Raw genomic sequence first — 21,123 nt, 5'->3', positions numbered from 1 at the left:
CAGCTCTGTTTGGCACTTAGTACTACATCACAAACTTTAATTTTCTCCAGAATATAGTGAGCTATAAAATACTTACCTACTAAATTTAATAACTCCAAAAGAATTAGAATACAGTAATTGGGACTGGAATTTCTGGTGCCAATTTGGCCTCCAGACATTGTCTAGAGCTCTAGATTTTCACAGAAGAAAATCTGCATTCAGAAAAAATTGTGCAAGGTGTAGGTTCTTCAGTAATATTGGTAAGGAGTTCTAGGAAAAACAACAAAAAGAAGTTCTTAGAAAAAAGTTTCAGTTTTGCTGCAAGGTTTTTCGCATTTAGAACAGAAATTAAAGACAGAGGGAATGAGTTTGTCATAGTCCTACAGTCTCAAGAGCAGTGAACTGCATGGGTGAACAGGACACTTATGAAAAAATGTACATAAAAAGGAAGCATACAAAAACTGGAAGCAATGACAAGTGATCCAGAAGGCAGTTAGAGAAACAGGCATGTAGAGGAGGGATTAGGAATGCCAAAGCCCACCTGCAGTAGAATATAGCAAGGGATGTGAAGGCCAATATGAAGGTTTTGTATAGGTACATCAGTAGGAGGAAGAGTGGGGCAAACTCATGGCTGTTGCTGAATAAGGCATGGGACCAGGTGATAGAAGACATGAAAAAAGTCAAGATACTCAGTGCTTTCTTTATCCTGGTCTTTACTGTTCACAGCAGCCCTCTGCAATCCCAGGTACCTGTGACCAGTTGGAAAGTGATGGAAGGTGAAGGAACATCAAGTTTGGGAACACTTAAACTGCATGAACACAAGTCCACTGGTCCTTCTAGGCTACATATCTCAGTGCTGAGGGAGCTGCTTGATGGCATTGCAAGGCCGTTCTCCATTACCTTTCCAGGGTTGTAGCCACTAGGGGAGGTTCCTGAGGACTGGAAAAAAACAAATGTCATTCTTATTCAAGAAAAGGAAGAAGGAGGATGTGGGGAAGTTCAGACCAGCTGCCTCATCTCTACTCCTTGGAAGGTGATGGAGCAAAACGTTTGGTGATTAGTGGCACAAAGTCCAGTTAGAGGTCAGTCACTGCTTTACCCCTGGGGCTGTTACTGGGGTCAGTGCTGTATAGCATCTCCCTTAAGGCCTGGATGATAATGCAGAGTATATCTGCAGAGTGTACGGACAATATAAAGTGTGGAGAAATGTCTGATTGACATTGAAATGCCACGTGGCTGTGCTTCCATTCAGAGAGGGACAGGCTGCAGGAATGGGCCAACAGAAACCTCATGATGTTCAACAAAGGCAGTGTCTTACATTTGAGGAGGAAGAATCCTATCCTGCTCTAACAGTGGAAAGGCTGGAGGCTGACTGATTGGAAAGCAGTGTGGCAGAGGAGGTCATGGGACAATGAAGACCAACAGGATGTTGGGCAGTGTTTGGGAAATTGCCAGCAGGTCAAGGGAGGTGATCTACTCATCCCTGATGAGGACGCACCCCAAGTGCTGTGCCCAGCTCTGGGCTGCTAGTACAAGTCAGACATGGACATGGAGAGAGACCAGTGGAAGGCCACAATGATGTTGAAAAGGCTGGAGCTTCTTTGATATGACAAGAGGCTGAGAGATCTGTGACTGCTTATCCTGAAGAAGAGAAGGCTGAAAGGGATCATATGAATACATACAAATATCTGAGGAATGCAAGGAAAACAGTCAGATTCAGTGGTACCCAGTGACACGACAAGAGGCAAGGTTGAACATTTGCCCAGGAAAGTTGTGGAATCTCTGTCCTTGGAGATACTCAGATATATGTGAGGAGATACATAAATATCCTTGGGTGAACTGCTCCAGATGATTGCTTTGTGAGGTGGGCTGGACTATCTGGATCTCCAAAGATCCTTTCCAAGCTCAACTGTTCTATGATTCTGCAACAGATATGCTCCTTAATTGTAAATGTACTGAACCTGAACCTACAGTACCAGAATTAGTTATAGAGTACAAGTATTTAAAAAGTTCTGTGCTACATCATGTCTCAAAATGCAGTTTTTTGTCCTGCAGCTTTGTTTACAAGTCTATTTTTCAACATTCTTTCCTAAAATTCTCATCTATAAGAATAGGAATTGTTAATGATTTGATAGTTTTGCTTTTATTACTTGTGAAGTCCCTATCTTTTAAAAAGCCATTTATGAAAATTTTTGATTAAAATGAAATGCTACTTTTAGTGAGATGCTTAATAAAATAACAAGATTCATGTGGAGTAGAACTGTTGGATCCCAGAAACCTGAGGTTTTTGAGTTTTCAGAGTCTTCTTTTCAAGAAGGAGAAGACTGTATTTTTCAGTGTGGAGGTCATGTGTGATACTGAAATTTCCTGTATCTTTACAATGTGTCTGTTTTTGACTAAATAAAGCCTCTAGGTCCCTTCTAACTGGACAGCTCTATTCTTTTCTACAGCTCTTCTTGTCCTTGTGGGATTTCTCTTGCTAAAAGCTTTTTATCTCTCCTAACTTGATCAGCAGAAGTCAGAGAGAGGTATGGAAAAAGCTGTCAAGAAAAGAAATGAGTTGTTCCCCAGCTTTCCCTGAGGAGCCACAAGTTCTAAGTGACTTTGTGTAGGCTCCTCTCACCTAGGAAATCTGACAGTAAACTGGAATTTGTTTAAAGATTACCAAAATGACAGAAATGAAACCTGTGAGAATTAAAATACAGAAGGTTAACTTACAAGCTTGACTTTGGGTTTGTTTTCAAGAAGGGATCGTTAAAAAGTTTGTAGTGGTGTTTAGGTTTTTAAATTACATGATGCTTTTTAAATTTCCTCAAGTAATTTATCAACTGTTATTTGCATATTATCACTGGACAGAACTAGAGAAAGTTTGATCTTTTCTGTGGAAGTGTATTGAGAGTTTTTTCTGTATCTTGCTATGTGAGGTGGCAAAATGGTTTCTTTTGGGCCTACACTGCATATACTTTACTGATTGGCAAGTGTGTTGGGCACTGCAGATGAGAGAGTCTAGAATATTCTGGTAAAGGAAAAAAAAACTTTCCAACTTTGACTCTATTGTGAGTTTTATTTTTTATATTTTTTATTCCTGAAATATGTACCATCTACATTCTTCTGTCTCAAAACTAGTTAGACTTAGCTGGGTTAAATCTCTCTGCTCAGAACATGTGTAATTTAAAAGGAACAACCACTGAAGCTCCAAATGGTAGCTGTGAAGCACTGCTCAAAGTCAGCTGAGTTGTGTTACAGGACCAAAACTTAAATCTTTGGCACCAAGTCACAGTCCTATGAAGTGTTTTATCCTTTTTCAGTGGATTGCAGCTGTTTCATGCGCTGATTAATGAGAACAGAGTGAGAGCAACATGCTGTACATGGGTAGAAATTAGGAGTTTAAATACTTGAACTGCAGATAAAGTTTCTTCTCCATTCTCAATCTAGTATCAACTTTTTATCTAAAATAGGGGATTTGTTTCTTTTTTTTTTTTTTTTAATTCCAAGTGTAATGTTTTACCCTAATATGGCAGTATCTTACTCATATTTGTTATGTGCTACAACCTCTATTTTTAAGTCAGTCTGCTAATTGCATTTCACGTTGCTACTAAGCTATTTTTATTATGGCAATTTCTCTGTAATTTCATATTTACTTCATTTCTTACTGCATTACCTTATGTTCCAATCAGAGGAAGCTAAAACTTTAAAAAATCATTAGTTATTTTTACATTAGTAGTGCAAAAATCTGTTTCCTCAGCATAGGCTGGAAGGGGTCATGAAGGGAAAACAATGTTGAGGAAGAAGGGCACTGCATAGCTGTGTAATTGCATTTATTTATATTGCAGTTTCACTTAGGCTAGAGTCCATCCACATAAATGACCCCAAAATATGGAGTATAAGAATAACTTTGAAGAAACATAGTGTTTATTATTACACAGAAATGGTGCTGCTTAATCGCAAGTTAGTGTTTTGGTGGGGTGTGTGACTGGCTTTCATTCTGAAATTTTGGAAAGCTGTTTTCTCACAGCTTTTTTGCTTTAATAGGACAAGGATAACTGTCATCAACAGTGACAGACAGAGCATGTGCAACTTGCTGCATTTTGTGATTTCTGTCACGGATGTAACCTGGAGGATCTGTTAGCAGCAGCAGCCTGGGGCGTCTCACCTGAGGCAGGCGTTGTGCTTTAGGTACCCCGTGATACAGCTCCACTTGCTCCACTGAGCTACCAGTTCTCGGTGGTACTTGTGTTATTTAGATTTTTCTTGATGTTAATACAACGTTGCTTAGTAAACATACTGATTTTCAAATCTATTTTGATGCTTTTTAGCTGCATAAATTTATAGATGCTTTGTTTGGTTTTAAATTTTCTAATGTTAGGCTCCCTTCACTGTGAACAGGAATCTTCAATAAAAATGTAGCCTTGCAGTTAGCTGCTGCTGAAGTTTTTATTCTTGGTAGATAAAATCTATTTTTATTTTGACATAACTAATGAAAAATCTGTCAGCCTAAGTGACAGTAATGGAAGCTGCTATACAGAGATTGTCAAGAAAATCACAGGCTTGGAGTTCCCGAGTCATAATTTTAATATAAATCAAGTGTTTGATTGCCACATTTTTAATAATAAAAATAATTTTCAATCCACTGAACACAGGGAATATTTTAAGGGGTTCTGAGTTAATATGAGCTGTGAGAGTTTACCTTGTAAAGTACAAAGGCACTGTCTTCCTAAAGCCATACCTACGCAGATGGTGAAAGGTTTCCAATGCTAAAAAGAAGAGGGACGGTTTTATTTTGGTATTTAGCTTGGGAAAGTCACAGGAATAGGAAGTATTACAGGAGAGAATTAATATTAAAGAGTATAATCATATAATCTCTCTCTTTATTTTCTTTTCTTTAACTGCCTGGTCTGTCAAGAGTCCTAAAAAAAAAAATTGTTTTGGTAAAGGAGGGTCTAGGCCCACTTGCAAATACAAACATCAGACTTGAAAGTCAAAGCAAAAGAGATGCTGTCTACATTGCAGGAGAAATTCAACGTGTGAAATTTTTTGGTTAGTTGCACAATGATCCACTTTCAGTGGAATAGAAAAGGCTGTTCAGGATCAGCATGTGAGTCTGGTCCATTCCCATGATACTTCCTCATGACAAATTAAAGGGACCACGTTCCTACACTGTGCTTGGATTTGCCTGTTCTTTTCTTTTTTGTGCTTGCTGATGCTGTCTGCCTGACAATTTATTGTGACAGCAAGCTTCATAAAATCACTACCTGCTATGTAAAGATGTGCTACTTTTTACCTTTGTTAAGCTGATCTCAATATGGTTTTGTCACATTCCCCCTTGTTATAATGTTGTGGGCTTTGGTGAGTTGTAGTTCTGCAGTCACCTTACTTAATGGTTTTTAAAACATTGTTCATATCACTCCTTTTGTCTTCTGCTCTTCCATCTCTCTTTTTGTGAGGCAGCTACTGTTCTGTGAATCATTTGTGTTGCCCTTCTCTGTATCTTCTCTTAACCCCATTTCTTGAGTTAGAGAGAGCAGAACTGTGTGAGACAATAGTGTTATAGAGCAGAAAAATTATATTATGTATGGGGTTTTTTGCTTTTCTTAGGCAAAATTGTATGGTATTTCTGGCTGCGGTTGAGCTTAGAGAACTGTGAACTGTGACTCACAGATCTCTTCTTTACTCAAAGTTGATGTGAGAATGTTAATGATGTTTAGATTTTTCCTTGAAAAAAACTCAGTTCACACCATGCCCCTTTTCCCTAAATTAGAATTTAGTTCCAATAACATTACTTAAGTATTCATTGGTAGGAAGCCTTGTCGAAGACTTTCCAAAAAGCCAGATCTATGGGGTCTTAGTTTATCTACTTGCTTTCCTCGACCTCCTGAACACAGGAGCTAGCAGGACAGTATTTTTTTTACAAAAGCTCTGTTGACTTTTTCTGGTTGGATTTGTATGGGCACAGCAATATCCTTTTGTATGGACTCTACTGTCCTACCAGAAGTGGATGTTGGTGTCAGTGGTCCTTTTGGGACCTTCAAGGCTCCCAGGTCAATACCACCTGGCCCACATGACTTAGTGAATTGGCTGGTCTAATACTTCCCATATATGCCCTCCGTGTTGATGCAGCTGTTCTGATGTTGTGGAGAACAGGCTGTGTGAGATCCCATCTCATTATCTTCATTGCTGAAGACAGATGCTCAGGATTTGATGAGCTTCTTTCCTGTGACCTTCTTATCCTTGAGTACCCTTTTCATACTTCTGTTGGAAAATGATCCTGCCAACCTGCTAGCAGTGTTTCATCTTTCAAAGTTTTATGAACATTTTAGTCTCAGCATGAGCATCTGTTGTAAGGTTATCTTAAATTCTTAATTTCCTGTTTGCATTTGACTGTCCTGTTTTATGGCCTTTCCTGTTCTCATTTTCATCCTCCTCACTTTCAGAAATTTCCTCATGTTTTTTAATTCTCTCTCCTGACACATTTTGAGCAGCATGTCCACTTATCTACATGAGAAGTAGAGGGTAGACTTTTATCTTTAATCATTTAGCGTTTCAGTTTCTGGTTGCCAACAATGGGTCCACAATTAGTTGATTATTTTTTAAATTCAGAATATTTTTTTCCTTTCTTTCTGTCTTTCTGGCAGCAGCAAAAGTAAAAATTTACCTTTGCAGAAATGTGGGGCTTTACAAAGTGAGTTAATCAGAAGTAAGGCGATGTGGTTGGTTTCCATTGAAATAAAAACTGTTAGTTTGACTCTTCAGGTGCTCTATACAGGACATTTTTAAATCTGGTGATACAAAAGAGGATGTTCCTCATTTTTAGTGACCTGAATACCCACAAATCCAATTTTATTTTGTCATTGAGATTTTGGAGATGCAGAGTGGCATTTAACATTCTTGGATAATAGAACACATATGTACTCCTTAATTTTATGAAAAAAGTGTGTGTTTGTTTTGGTTTTTTTTTTAGATTTCTTCTGGAAAATATACACAGTGGAACACACTCTGTGTGTTGTGATTGTAATATTGTCAGTAATTTTCTTTACTAATGGCTAAAATAGTTAAGATTATTAGGGATTCTGTTCTGTTCTGTTCTAATTATAGTCCCATACTTCTGGAGGGACATTGTATTACTAGATGACACGAGATGCAGGATGGGGAAGTTCAGAGGTTTTGGCAAGCTGATGACAGGTAACTGTAAAAGTGAGTAGTGTGGGATTATGGGATCTGTACTTCTTGTTTCTCTTAAATTACAGTAGAAAAGGAGTTAATATAATTGGAGTGATCATTGCTTATACTTTAGATTTAATGTCCAGCTGAGATTAATTATAAAAAGGCTTCTGAGAACAGTGAGATCTTGGAGCACTGTCTTAATTGCCATGGGGAAAAGAAAAATAACTACTTTCTTAAGGTGTAGTTATAGCCTGATCATTGCTTTTGAAAAACTTGACTTGTGTGTAGGCAGTAATGAGGACCCAAATTCAAAAACCTGGGAGGTCCCTTCCATTCTCAAATTACTGGAAATGCTCTAACTTGGTGTAGACTCAGGAAAGCATTATTAGCAGATTACTTAGTGACTCAATTGGCAGATGGAATTTTAAACATTTTAGAGTCTAAATAAAGTTAATTAAGGATATTGGGCTAAAGCTTTGTGCTCAGTTTTGATGCCTGCAGCCATGGATTTTTCTATTTAAGATGTCCAACCTCAGCCCCATATTGTTATTTGTGGTAAAATGTAAATTTCATGTGTGTATTTCATTAAGTGCTTCTACTTCTTGGGTAAATGTTTACCAGATTTTTTGAAAATTTTGATGCAAAAATAAATTCTGTGGAGCCTGCAAGGTTATCTACTGCCAGCTTTAGGAAGATAATTTCAAATGGCTGACTTGCAAAATAGATTTAATTTTGAAGGTACTGATTTGATATTAGGGATATTGACGTTAAAGGAGTGAGTAGAAATAGGAGGCAGTGGTTTAGTAGGCATAAAAATGACAAGAAAGAGTTAACTAATTCTTTAGTGAGTAAAGAGCTTTATTTTTTTTTTAAACAGAGTTTAAAATTCCCAGAAGTATTAAGCATAATATGTGTTCCGTGTCTCCTAGTATACCTAGTGCACTTTAGGAAGTGTGGATTTTCTTCCATTTTGGAAATTTACCAGTAAGTCAGTGTCTGTCATGAATGTGGAGTACCATTTTCTTGGAATTAGTCTTAACATCTTCTGACCTTTGATAAACACACACGACATCTACTCCCATCCTTGTGATGAGCTTCCAAAATATCAGGATGCAATATGAAGCACAGGTGCTGCATGGCTACAGTAGACAGTTTTGAAGAAGTGCTTGTATTTGCTGATTAAATCTATTAAATCTATTTATGTCATGGAAAATTAGCTTATCTTGGGGTCAGATCAGAAAACTGCAAAGTGTCTTAAAATGGTGTGTGGTGAGCAGTCCCTTTCCACTGGGAATTGCTACCCCTGAGCTAGAGCAGGAGGGCTGAGATTGAATCCACTGGTCCGGGCTGTTGGCATGTGAAGCAAACTGTGACAAATCAAAACTCTCAGCTACAATGTTTGATGGGAGAGGGTTGCTTTTCTGAGAGCATTAATTCAATTGCTTTGTGATCGTTGGACCGCACGCTTGGTTTGTGACGTTAGGGCTAGCTAAATGAGGGGCAGGATCTCTGTACATAACAGCAGTGTTTCTCATTTCAAGGAAATGGTAGGAACAGCAAAGTGCTTTCTGCCTTTTCTGTGCTTTTATTACTTGCATTAAACTTCAGGGGAATTTGACATCTGATAGATAATAGAAGATGCTTATGAACTTTAGGTCAAGTCCTGGTTAGGTTTCCAGAAGCTCCAGAATAACTTCAAATGATGTTTGTCCCACATAGTCTAGAAATTGTATCATAAGATCCTTATCACGTTATTACATTACAAATCGGAAATATTCGGAATTGGAAATATGCAAAATATTAAAATATAGTAAAATATACAAATTGGAAATATACAAAATGGTAATTTTGCTATATAATATCCAAACACTCACTTTTTCTCAAACCTCTTGTGTGCTCCAGCACTTAAGAAAATTTGAGACTCATGCAATTAGTATGCTGTGTTCATGTTGTTTTGCCTGATTAAGTGGAGAATTTCTATAATTAGATGAATCCCACACACATTGGTGCAAACAGCATACATCTTTAAAATATACTAATTTGTCTCTGACTCATTTAAAAAAATGGGCTTTATATAGACAGGATTCAGTATGCAATGGAAAGGTTTGGATCATTTTTTGCCTAAAAATATTTGGATGATAAAAATATCCCTATCTGTTACTGTTCTCACAATTACCGCATAATTATTATCTCTAATGGTTAACTGATTTCATGCTGAAGGCTTCAGTTCAGCAACATATTCAAAGTCTTGTGTGACTTGCATCAAACTGGATTATTCCCTCTTTTTTAGAAGTAATTCATGTGCTTGAATCAGACACATTTATGTATCCTGTTGAATTAGTATCTGTGTGGAAATTATTTTTCTTCTCAACATAATCAATTTTGGAACTGGAAATTACCTTTTGTTGACGGTTTTAGTATTTTTTTCCAAGTTGTGCCACCATCAGTTGTTGCTCACTTTAATATTTGTGGCTTTGCATCTATCCAGACAATTGAGTTATTTTGTGTGTATCTTCAGAATAATTATATGCCTCTTGACTGCCTTTTCAGTTTACATGTAAAATTAGCATTTTGCCACCATTGTCATTGTTTAAAAAATAGCAATGCAAAAACTGGTGGTCTAAAGAATTCTCTATTTAATGTGAATAAATAAAGTTTAAATTCACAGGTATATGAGGTGTAACATAAATTTTAAAAAGCATAACTTTAATCTATATGTGCAGCTGTTTCTACATATTTCTATTTACCTTGGTTTCTGTATTTTAATATTTTTCAGACGAGTATAAAGGAAGGATTACTACTGAAGCAAACCAGCTCTTTTCAGAGGTGGAAAAAGCGTTATTTCAAACTTCGAGGTCGTACCCTTTACTATGCTAAGGATTCAAAGGTAATTCTGTGCTTTTAGTGTCTATTGACATTTACTTGTGACTTCAGTTTTGTTTAGGTTTATAAGTTTAATATATTTAATAAGTTTAATAATAATAATTTAATTATTTGTTAATGGTTGTTTTACGTAAAAACTGCTGTATATAAGATGTAATGTGTTAAATTAACTTTAAAGAAGATTGGGAATTTCTCTTGATTGTTTAAAAATTAAGTTTATCACAGTTGTTTTAACCTTTTTGGCTATTCAGACAAATACTGAAGTCATTTTAAGGAGTTGTGGGTTCTTTTGTGGCTCTCAGACAGTCAAAAAAAGTAAAAACTGGATAATGCATAGAAGTTATCACTAAGGCTGCATTCTATTAAAACTCTTGTGCTCTAATGCCCATAGAAATAGTTATGTGAAATCAAGATAGGCTGATTTTCTGCCAAAACTTAAATATAAGGGAAAAAAGCTGTTTCCCATCTATTGAATATTTTGGTGGGAGAATTGGGGGTGGGCAGAGGGGAATACTTATCTTCTCTTTGAAAGGCATTTCCTTCCTCCCTCCCAGGGCTGGGGCCAAGAGCATTTTGGCTGACTCAGATTGTGCAGTTTCATAGCTGTGGGTGTTACTCTCCTTTACCCAGTGGGGTTGCAGCATCTCAGGGGAGCTGTAGGTGAGGTTCTTCAGGTCTCCATCATTTTCTATAGCCTTGTTTTGTCAACAAAGCTCTTAGTAAATGCACAGAGATCACTCCTTGTGGGACTATAGGACTGCAGCTGCATGGTGCACAGTTGTGTGGCTATAATGAATCAAGGAAAGCAGCATTGCTCAGGGAGCACTGCAGTACCTCTGCTGTCAAACCTCTCAGCACTTGGTGCCACCATGAGCAGTTTGTATAAAGGATAAGCAGATAGGAGCTCTGAGAGGGCAACCTCAAATCACAGTATGACGCTGAGATGTTTTGAAAATGTGAGCCTACCCTATTAGATGAGGAATATGGGATATTTTGGGTCTCTGTTGGTCTCACTCCAACAGGTCTGTGCCCTTGCTATCTTGGGAGCCGTGGGACTGTTGTAGCATGTCCAGAGGAGGGACACAGAGATGAGCAGAGAGCTGGAGCACCTCACTTATGAAGACAGACTGAGAGACCCTTGGACCCTATAGCAGCCTCCTAGTACCTAGAAAGGCTATAAGGGAGCTGGAGAGGAGCTTTTTACAGGGGCATGTGGTCATAGGACAAGGGGGAATGACTTTAAACTGAAAGAGCAGAGATTTGGATATTAGGTAGGAAGATACTCTTTGTGACTGTGGTGAGATGCTAGCAGAGCCTGCTCAGAGAAGCAGTGGACACCCCATCCCTAGAAATGTTCAAGGCCAGGTTGGATGGGGCTTTGACTGACCTGGACCATGGCAGAGGTTTGGTGGTAGATAATTTTTAAGGTCCCTTCCAACTAAAACCATTGTGTGATTCTGTGCAAAAGATGAGAAAAGAAGGTGTTATGAGTAGGTAATTGTGCCAGTATTTTAATGCTGAATCCAGACATGCTGAAATTCCACCAATATTGATTCTCTTCCCTGTGGCATGGAAGAGGAAAAACATGGTAGGGTTAAAAAATAGGCATTTTTGTTAGACTGTTCTGTGCTACAAAACCCGTGATGAGCATAACAGAATCTAATTGATCCTTGCCAGAGGCTGGAGTGTTTAGAGTAGACATATATTTCTCTTGTTGGAACATCAGACAAAGAAGTGGAGGGGATCTCTTCAGCCCTTTGAGGTGCCTCTTCTCATATAGATACTATATGATAGCTTCCTACATGACTTGAGAGTTCCATCCTAAAACTAAATAATTAATTTACATTTTACTGTGTGTGAATCTCTTCTGACACCACATTTATGCTACACAGTAGACACTCTAAAGCTTCATCTATGTAAGGAAACCCCCGTTCTTTTAAAAGAGATTTTAGAGCAATATAATTATTGAGCCCTTTTTTTTATGCCCTCATCTACCACTTAGATAGCAAGTAGGACTGTGTTTAGGGGCCAGCTATGAAATTTTGCCACATCATTAGTGTGTTCTATTTTTTTCAGTACTTTTATTTTCTTTTTTTATTTTCTAATTGGAATAGATGCAATGAAATTAAAACACATTTTGTAAGCATACCTTAAAGTGGACTCAGACTTAATTTAATGCTTCTATGTTCTTTTGCCTTCACAGTCTCTAATATTTGATGAAGTTGACCTGTCAGATGCCAGTGTAGCTGAATCAAGCACAAAAAATGTCAACAACAGCTTCACGGTATGGAACAATTTTAACACTGTTTTGTGGGCTGTGGCTAGACTGTTGCTAAGAAAATCAAGAATTCTCTCAATTACTTATTTTCTCTGTTTGGAAATAAAATTACTTTTTTTGGAAGTGGTTTGATATATGAGAACAATACCACATCAGCTATAGAACATTTTATTTCAGTGAGCAGAAATGTAAGATGACAGTTGTTTCAAAAGATGATGATAGAAGGCCCTAAAAATACAACAAGATTCAGTATTAGTACTTAGTACTTATTATGGGTTTGTGCTGTAGTTTCTCTTCGAGGTAACTTGCTGAATTAAATCAAATGAAATTGTGCTTTTGTTATAATTTTCTTGACATAAAATATTTGGTTTCTTCCCATATTGAAATGTATTTTATTTTTTTCCACCAATCATTCACCATTTTTTTTTCACCAATCATACCCATATATGTTTCCAAGTCACATGGAAAAGCTGTCCCTACACACAATCACATCTTGATTCTGATGTAAGAAACATAGAGCAGTTCATAAATTCCCATTTCTGTAAGTTCACAGGTGTTTTTTACACAAATGATCCTTCATTTAATGTTCAACTGTCTGTTAGAAGTAAGTGATAATATCTGACACAGTTCCTCTGCTGATTCTTAATTTCTGGAAAAAGAAGATCCTGAACATGAGCTAGTTATGAGGAATACCATTGGTGAAGTTGTCCTTTTGAAGGAGATCTGGAGAAGTCCCACTGACTGTAATGGCATCATTTTCCTTAACTGCATGCCCCTTTACTCTATTAAAATGTTGATTTTTCACTTTTCTGATGCTTTTAATTCCCCAGGTGATCCATATTAGTTCCTATTACTAGTCTTGGTTTTTCTTTTCCAAAGCAGTCAGATGCAAGCCTCATGGGAGGTTCATAGTTTTTCCTTGCTGTGTTCCCTCCCAGGCAGCTGCTGAGGCAGTCAGAGCACTTCAAAGACATGCTCACGTTGGCCTTGACAGCCCAGTGTGTTGTGTCAATCTAAGCTGCTTTACTGACTAAGAATGCAATTAAAAAGACTACTTTGATGGAAGGTCTCAGATGAGGTGGTGGCTGTGTAAGGTACTAGCCTGTCTTCTGGAAAGGTTCTTTCTGTTGCCTGGAAGTTCTGCTTCTTCAGAAAAGTGGGATACTTGGGGTTTTAATTTTTTTCCCCTTGTTCAATACTTAGTGTTTTGGTATAATTTGTAATCCTTTAGGCCCATTCAGCATCTCATTCTTCACCAAAAGCATGTTTTGTTTCTAGTATCAAGACTTCTGGGGAAGACAGTAGCGAGAAAAATCATCTCTGGCTACAGCTGTAACACTTCAGAGACACTTTATTTTCATGTCCTGGGTACTTTAGGGCAAACAGTGTTTTCTCTAAGGAGTCCTCAAATTCATTTTGAAAAATTATTTGGATGTAAAGCTCTCGTGGATTGAAGAGTCGTCTGATTTGACTGTGAAATATGGTAATAGTCGTCATCTTGCTTAATCTTTTGGCTTCTTTCTTTGTGTTTGCCTAACCCAGTCTCCCAGCAACACAGCTCTGTGAAGTGAGACATCTCTGACCTCGCCTGCACTGGGTTGGACTCGGGAGCTGGGGGTGGAGTGGATGGTTAGCTCTCAAGCTAACCTTATAAATAAAAATAAACTTTTCTTTTTACCTTTTTACTCAGCTTTTCTTAAAATTGCAGGTATTTTTATTTCTGTTCTAAATGATCTGTTAGCATTCTCTTTGTTAAAAAAACCAAAAATTAAATCCTTAACTTTAGCCTTCTCTAGTTAATGTACTCCTCTTGTTTCTTTGTCCCAGTAGATAATATTTTTAACACAAACTGACGTAGATGGAATATACACCAAATGACAATTTTTCCAGGAAAACACACCTTTAAAATTTTAAATTAAAAAATATTTTAATTTTTTGTTTAAAAATAATTTTGTCATTTCACTTAAATCCCATCCTCTCTTCTCAATTTCCCACCCCCAGCTTGTAGAAGTTACTGTTTTGCCTTCTTTTGCCCTTTCCAGTTTGTTTGAAGGCAGAGGTGTGTGTGTCAAGTTTTTCCATGCTCTTTTTTTGGATAAAACTCAAGTACTAAAATTAGTCATAACACACAGATTTAAGGTTGGGTTTATTTGTAATGCACAAGCTTGCGGAATATTTTATGTAACTAAATGCCACTGTTTGTTCACTAGAATTACTTTTGCTATCTTTCCGCAAACAAGTTGAGGTTAAAGGGAAAGTTGAGGTATATAATATCTGCTAATTAAAATGCAGAGCTGATAAATCAGCTCATTTGTTTTATTTTTTTCCTTATCGCTGATGATAATGCCTTTCAGTGAATGATCAACTCACTTCTAGCAATTAGTTTCTAGTGCACAATCTTGCCTTTAAAGAATTTATAGGTGTTTTGTAGTTCTGAGCATCCTTACTTAGAGGTTAATAGGTAACCTAGAAGGAAATCTTTACTTCAGAGCCTTTACATAAGACACTCAAGGCTGGATTCTTCCTACTGCCTTGTTAGGTACCAGTGTCCCAAGTCTATGGGAAGAGAGAGGAGAGGTTCAAGCAGCCAATTCAGCCCATGAGAGATTTGCATCTCTCTCTCTCCATCAGCCACATCAGGAACTCAGGGGGGATTTTGCCCAGCTCATGCTCAGTTCAGTGGCGTGGGCAAGGGCTGAGTCCTTATAATGATATGGGGTGATGTTGCCCCTGGGTTCTATCACCTATGATGTTCTGATGTTTACACATTTGTCTAACAGTTCTCATGCTCGCTCTGGTAAACAAGAATAGTTTACATTCCTCAGTGGAGGAAGAGAGCATCTGACCGATGGGCGAAGAGCCAATGAGGTCAAGAGGTCTGATCTTCACCTGTCCAATCCTCGACCATTGTTGGATGTCTTTAAATAGACATGTCATGTAAATAAAGTTGCCTTTTTCCTGTTCATCTAACGAGGTGTGAGGTGCGTGTCTGTCTCCCTCTTTTCTGTGTGTGTGTCATAACAGACTGACAGGAAGATGTTTTTCTCCAGAACTTTGCTTCTGCCTCGGAGGGTGGTTTATGTTTTTTGAGCACAGCCAGAGGAGTGGAGTTGCTCAGCATGTTACCTCTTTGGGGAAGCTTCTGGGATGAATCAGTCTCCCACCCTTATTGCACAGAAGCAGATGGGGCAGTGATCAATTCTGCTGAGAGCTGTAATTCCTTGTGCATTTTGGTTTACGGGGATGGAAGTTGGCTTGTTGATACCTCGAGTGAATTTAGAAAAACCCTCTTTATTGTTCTCAAAATGAGACTCGAGACCAGATGAGACTGAAGAGTGCTCTCTGGTGTGCAAGTATGGGCTTGTAGAGCAGTGGTGGTGTGCTTTTGTTCTAACAGGTATAAGGAATGGGATTTTTAAATACTTAAAGGATTCTTGAACAGGCATATTCAGATAATGAAATTCCTCAAGGCAACAGAGGTGATTACAGATTGTGATTTAAAAGGAAATTATCGTAGGTGAACTTTGGGCTTAAGTTTCTGCCTCTGCCTTGCTTTTGATAAGAACTGATGCATATTGCTGTGGAAAAAATCTGTAGATGTTGAGCACACTGCCCCTCAGTAGTTCAGCCACATGGTGATATAAAATGCTCTGGGTTACTATAAATCTGTGCTAGAGTCTCATGTTAAATGCACAGGCTTTGTGTGCCAGCACCTGTGTTTTGATCCTTTCAAACTTCTGTTTGAAACTTTTAATTCAGTTATGGGTTTTCTGATGGTAAATGTGATGGAAAATAATAATATTATGGTAAAATACTGGTTTTGAGGCACTACTTTGTATAGCTGGCTTTATGTAATTGCATCTAAGAGCAACAGAGGAAATAATTTCTCTGTCATTTTGGAAGGTCCCCTCCAGGAATATGAGAGTTAACATACTATATGATACTCAGGATGGGGATTCAGCTTGTCCTAACTTCTGGGTGGGACTTGATGATGAGTTTATAGGCCCCTAAATTTTAAGTATCTAAAAGAGAATTAATAGGTCTTTAAGCAGATTTCTGTAATTGCTCAGTTCAACTTAAACTCTAATGATTTATTAACTGATTCTCCCTTAGCTACAATAGCAACTTTCTCATCCAGGGCATTTAAAATGAAGGCCCTTGCTTTCAGCTTTCTGAATCAGGTGCTGAATCAAGTGCTTTTTGTTGAATATGCGTCTTCTGGAAGTTGTCATCTTGATGGGGAGGAAGCTGCAGTAGGCAGATCTGCTATCCTGGAAAGCCTACTGTGATTTTTAGTAATTAGGAACTGGCTGGAAAGGAGACTTTTTGTTCCAGTTAATAACACTGATTACTAGGATTCTGGATATGCTTGCAGAAATGTCTAACATAGTACATTTTTGCTGATTTATTGGTTTTAACAATGCTTTAGACCTTATAGACCATAGGGTTCTGATAATTTGTTCTGTGAAAAAAAGACTTCCTTGGAGAACTTTTAAAGTGTTGGGCTTTAATAAAGTTTTCTCACCTAGAGTTATGATGCAAAGGCAGTAGAAACTTATAAACTATCTCAGTTTTTTTATTTTATTTTTTTTTTATTACCTCCATTTGATTTGACTGTTTTCCAAGGTAAATAATCTTTGTCAACATTCTTCTGTACTCTTATCTATTCTTGCTGTTCTCCTGATTGTTATTCTGCGGCATCATCTTGTAAGTGAAGTTACATGCTTGACACTCAGGGAAGCCCAAGTCACAGACATTTGGGATTATTTTATAAATTAATGCTCATTTACACTCCTTATGGATCTCAAGTTTTGTCTGTTTTTTCTGCAGTGACATAGTGTACATTTTTGTGTCTCCTATATTGATACTAAGATCCTTCTTCTGTTAATTTGGACCTGTCTGTAATTCATAAATATTTAATCTGTACTTCTGTTGTGTGTATTTCTTTGTTTTTACTAAGGCTGAAATTTTTCAAGTCACTGTATTCTTTACTTTCTTTACTTAATACATTGCTTGGCTCACTTGGAAATGCCTTGGAGATCAAGAGGAGTAACTAAGTAATCAAAATTGTGTGCTGTCTGCAAATCTTCCTGTATTGCTGCTTTATCTTCTCTTCCAGTTTTTAAGAATCATACCACAAAATTTTGTTGGAGAATAATAAGTCACTTATTATTTATTAATCTTTCTCCATATTAAAAATTCTTCTTATTCCTTCTTCCTTATCCCCTAGCCTTTCATCTCATTGCATGATGGTGAATAAAATAATTGGTCTTTTCAGTTCAATGACTGAATTAAACATTATTATGGATCAGCTTGATGTTTTAACTTTTCTGAACAGAAGTACTTAGTTTAATTAATCACTTTAATTCATTAATCCTTTATGGGTTAACTTTTAATGTATTTTTTCATATTATATTAAAAAATATCCAAACAAAACATGAATGGCATTTCATTAAAGTTAGACCCTGAATGTAATTTTGTTACAAAAAATATTTTTTTTTCTCTGATTTCTGCTTTTTTTGGTCAGACATACCAGTTCACTTGGACTGAAAAGTAAGGAATTCAGCACAGTATGTTTTTAAACAACAACAACAAAAAAATTCTTCATGCAGCTGTCTATAGTTTTCTTGGTATTATGTAAATTTGAATTGATTTTGAAAAAACAAAGTATTTATATATACTGATTTTCCTTGGATATATTATTTTTAGAAGATTAGGGGTTTTCTATAGGTTAGTGAAACCAAATATTCTATTAGAGCAACTGTGCTTCAAGTGTGGTTAAAATTTATATTGTCTTCTTCTAGTTTCTATTGTTTTCTTACAGACCTTTGATTACCTTATTTCCTATCCGTATTTCTAAATGTAGCATATTCTATGTCTTGGTTGGGGATGTAAAGTTTATTGGCATATGACTTATGTGGAACCAGCTTAAAGGATAAAGTAATTCTTTTCATCTTTGAATCCTCTGGTCCAGCTGCTGTTTTCAATGGGAGGTGGCCCAGTTGTACTGGAAGCACAATTCTTGCAATTTGTCAGGAATTCAAGTTGAATATTGCAACCAGTCCTGAAAGGCATATTGCTTTTAGCACGTTATTTCAGTCCCGTTACTTCTGATATCAGTCAGCCCTGTTTTCATAATGGAGATTAGCTGCTTCAAGTTGATTTTAGAGAACTAAGTTTTAATATTCACTCTAGGCTTGGGAGATGGAATGTATTTACAGAATTTTTAGTTATTCCAGAGACAGAGTTAATTTCTCTGGACTTGGACATATTTTCTTCTTTTTCTTCTTTTTCTTCTTTTTCTTCTTTTTCTTCTTTCTTGCCACTGAGATTTTTTCAGTTGTTTTTGAGACTTTTCTTCAGGGACTACAAAAACTTCAGGGAATTTGAGAACTGCTTAACCTCCCCCAAGCCATGTTGGGGAGAAATAAGAAGAGCCTTTTCCCGAGGAGTTTAAAACCTTTAATCTTTGGGTTTGGGCACTCCATTCTGTCTTTTCAAATACTAGAAACAGAGAGATATATTCCTAGAGCTGGGAATAATTATCCCAAAAGTTTTGGTTTTTTTCCCAATTTAAATAAGCTAACATTAGTTCAGTTTTATTACTGACTCTTGGTTTTCCCAAAGTTCAGGCTCTTGAGCTTTATTGAAGTGCAGAAAGCTTATGGATTCTAGTGGAGGCATTTCTCTGCTACTGTCCTGAATGTCTATGAAATCCAATTTACTGCAGTTCCATCTCAGTGGACATCAGGAGATGGTTTCTTTACTGATAGACCTCAAGCCTCTTTCAGATGCTCTTCTACCTTAGTCTGGTTTGCTTTTTTTCAAAGGGCTTTTCATCTGAAGGTTACACAGACGTTCTCTGACCTTTCTGCTGCTTTTCTTTCACTATCTTTCTTACTTGTTTAGTGACATCATCTTGCTACTCCTGTGCTGGCTTCTAAGATCATGGGGTTAGCAGCTACCCTCGAAGTTCCAAACTTGAAGTGGATTCCCTTGATTTCAGCTATTGCTAAGAAAACATTGTCTTGTTTGTAGACTGGATTGATTAATCTTTCCGGTTTGCTCTGTGAGAATACTCTGGAGCACACTATCCGCAATTCTTTTCTTCGTAAAAGTCTATTTTGAGTAAATGTCTATATATAGCCTGTGCTGATGTTCCCTTGAAGGGAGATACTCTTGCTTGACTTCTCCCTTTAATAAACCACAGGAACATGAAAGGAATGGGTTTTTGTTTGGAAATGTTTCTGGTTTTTGTCCTTTAGATCTGCAGTAATATCCTGGATTTGGATATGTTTTGACATTTCCTGTACATTCCAGTTGCATGTTGATGTTGTCAGTATATACTGATGATGCTGGAAGTTCAGACACATTTGCAGAAGTTCACTTTAAGTAGACTCTGGTCTCTTAAGAACACTCTTTATGTGTCCTCTGGTGAGCTGAATCCCAGTTTCAGAGGCATGGTATTTTAAATTTTGCCCTTGGGATTATCAGAAGGGTCAGAGCATGGCACTGTTTAAAGATGGGGTAATGGGATATCCAGACGTTCCCCATGCCCTCTTGACAGTGTAGAGCAGGGCTGACAGGTCCTGCAGCGTCATCTGCAAAGTTACTGGGGCCTCTTCTTGTCTCCAGGAGGTAAAACATGGCTGGAAATGGCTCAAGTTCCTCTGCTGGCTTCACCAGCATGACTCAGCTTTGCACGAGTAGCTAACTCTTGGAATGGATTTGGTTTCTCCCTGGTTGTGAACTATCTGCTGTTTCATGCAGATGATGATTAGTGATGAAGACTTTTGATGCTCCCAGCCTGAGCAACACCCAAACCACAGAAAGAGAGAAGTGCTTTGGATTCCATTTTGTTCAATTTTCTACTCAGGGTTGGGATTTTTTTTTTCCTATATTCAGGCAGCTTAGAAGTAAGACAAAAACTGAAATAGCAAATTAGTATGCTTAGGAGAAGAAAAATTAGACAAAAGCAATTAGTGTGCACTTGTGATGCATTTAGGTTTTTTCCTTCCATTTAGCACTTGCTCGTTTCCCCTCCCCTCCCATCCCCTGACAGTGACAAAAAAATTTATTGAAGCTGAGAGTTCTTTGGGTGGGACTTCCAAGTTTTTAAGCTCCTTATCTCTGACTTGATGCACTGTCCCTTTCCCTAGAGCATCTGGAGATGTTGAAGCTATAAGTTTCATTATGAAAAAACAATAAAGCATTTCACTTTAGCTGTGATGCTAAAAATCCATCGATAAGATGCTTGAGATTGATCTCTTAGAAGGAAGCTGAACACTTTCAGATAGAAAAAAGGGGATACTTAAAAATGTGACCGTTCTGGTCTATATTGTATTTTGATTTTTCCATTTGCCTGGAGTTTGTTTTCCACACATTTCACGCTTGGCAAAAATTTTTAAAAAATATCTTGCAGAAATTTTCCCTTTTTCACTGGTGAAGAATTTGGGATGCATGGAAAATAAGCACTGAGGATTGCCAGATTTCATTCTTCCTGGACTTTTACACTTAAACTATTCTCTGACGTTTCTCTCTATTCATGCTTTAAAAGTGGTTAAAATACCTGGATAAACCTCAGAAAGTATCTCTCATTGCAGTTCCTGTTTACCAAATAATTTTATAAATAAAGTCACTGGTGTAAACGTTGAAAAAATTTCCTGTTTCTAGAGAACGAGGATCCCTGGCTTCAGGCAGCTGAATGATGTTTAAACAGGAATCTGCTACTACAGACAGAAAAAAAAATAGTCCTTTGCTGTTTTATTTTGTACAAATTTGCACTTAGTGCCATTAAATGTATAACTACATGTTTTCCTTAA

The 21,123-nt window shown here is 37.4% G+C and overlaps 1 protein-coding gene across 4 annotated transcripts in view; it reads left to right on the top strand.

Moving 5' to 3' along the window:
- DGKH (diacylglycerol kinase eta) overlaps positions 1–21,123 on the top strand; it is a 158,202-nt gene that overhangs the window by 68,841 nt on the left and 68,238 nt on the right. For 3 of the 4 annotated variants that reach the window (XM_088159706.1, XM_088159703.1, XM_088159702.1), the window contains 2 exons: positions 9,917–10,027; positions 12,227–12,307. In XM_088159706.1, coding sequence (XP_088015832.1) covers positions 9,917–10,027; positions 12,227–12,307 — 192 coding nt within the window. Of the gene's footprint in view, positions 1–9,916; positions 10,028–12,226; positions 12,308–21,123 lie in introns of those variants that run through there. The other variant, XM_088159704.1, reaches the window with a different exon arrangement.

The sequence above is a fragment of the Sturnus vulgaris genome, chromosome 2, assembly GCF_052056855.1.
Source record: "Sturnus vulgaris isolate bStuVul1 chromosome 2, bStuVul1.hap1, whole genome shotgun sequence".
Classification (NCBI taxonomy): Eukaryota; Metazoa; Chordata; class Aves; order Passeriformes; family Sturnidae; genus Sturnus; species Sturnus vulgaris.
Note: the sequence above shows the minus strand (reverse complement) of the source record. Positions and strands in the feature narration are given on the sequence as shown.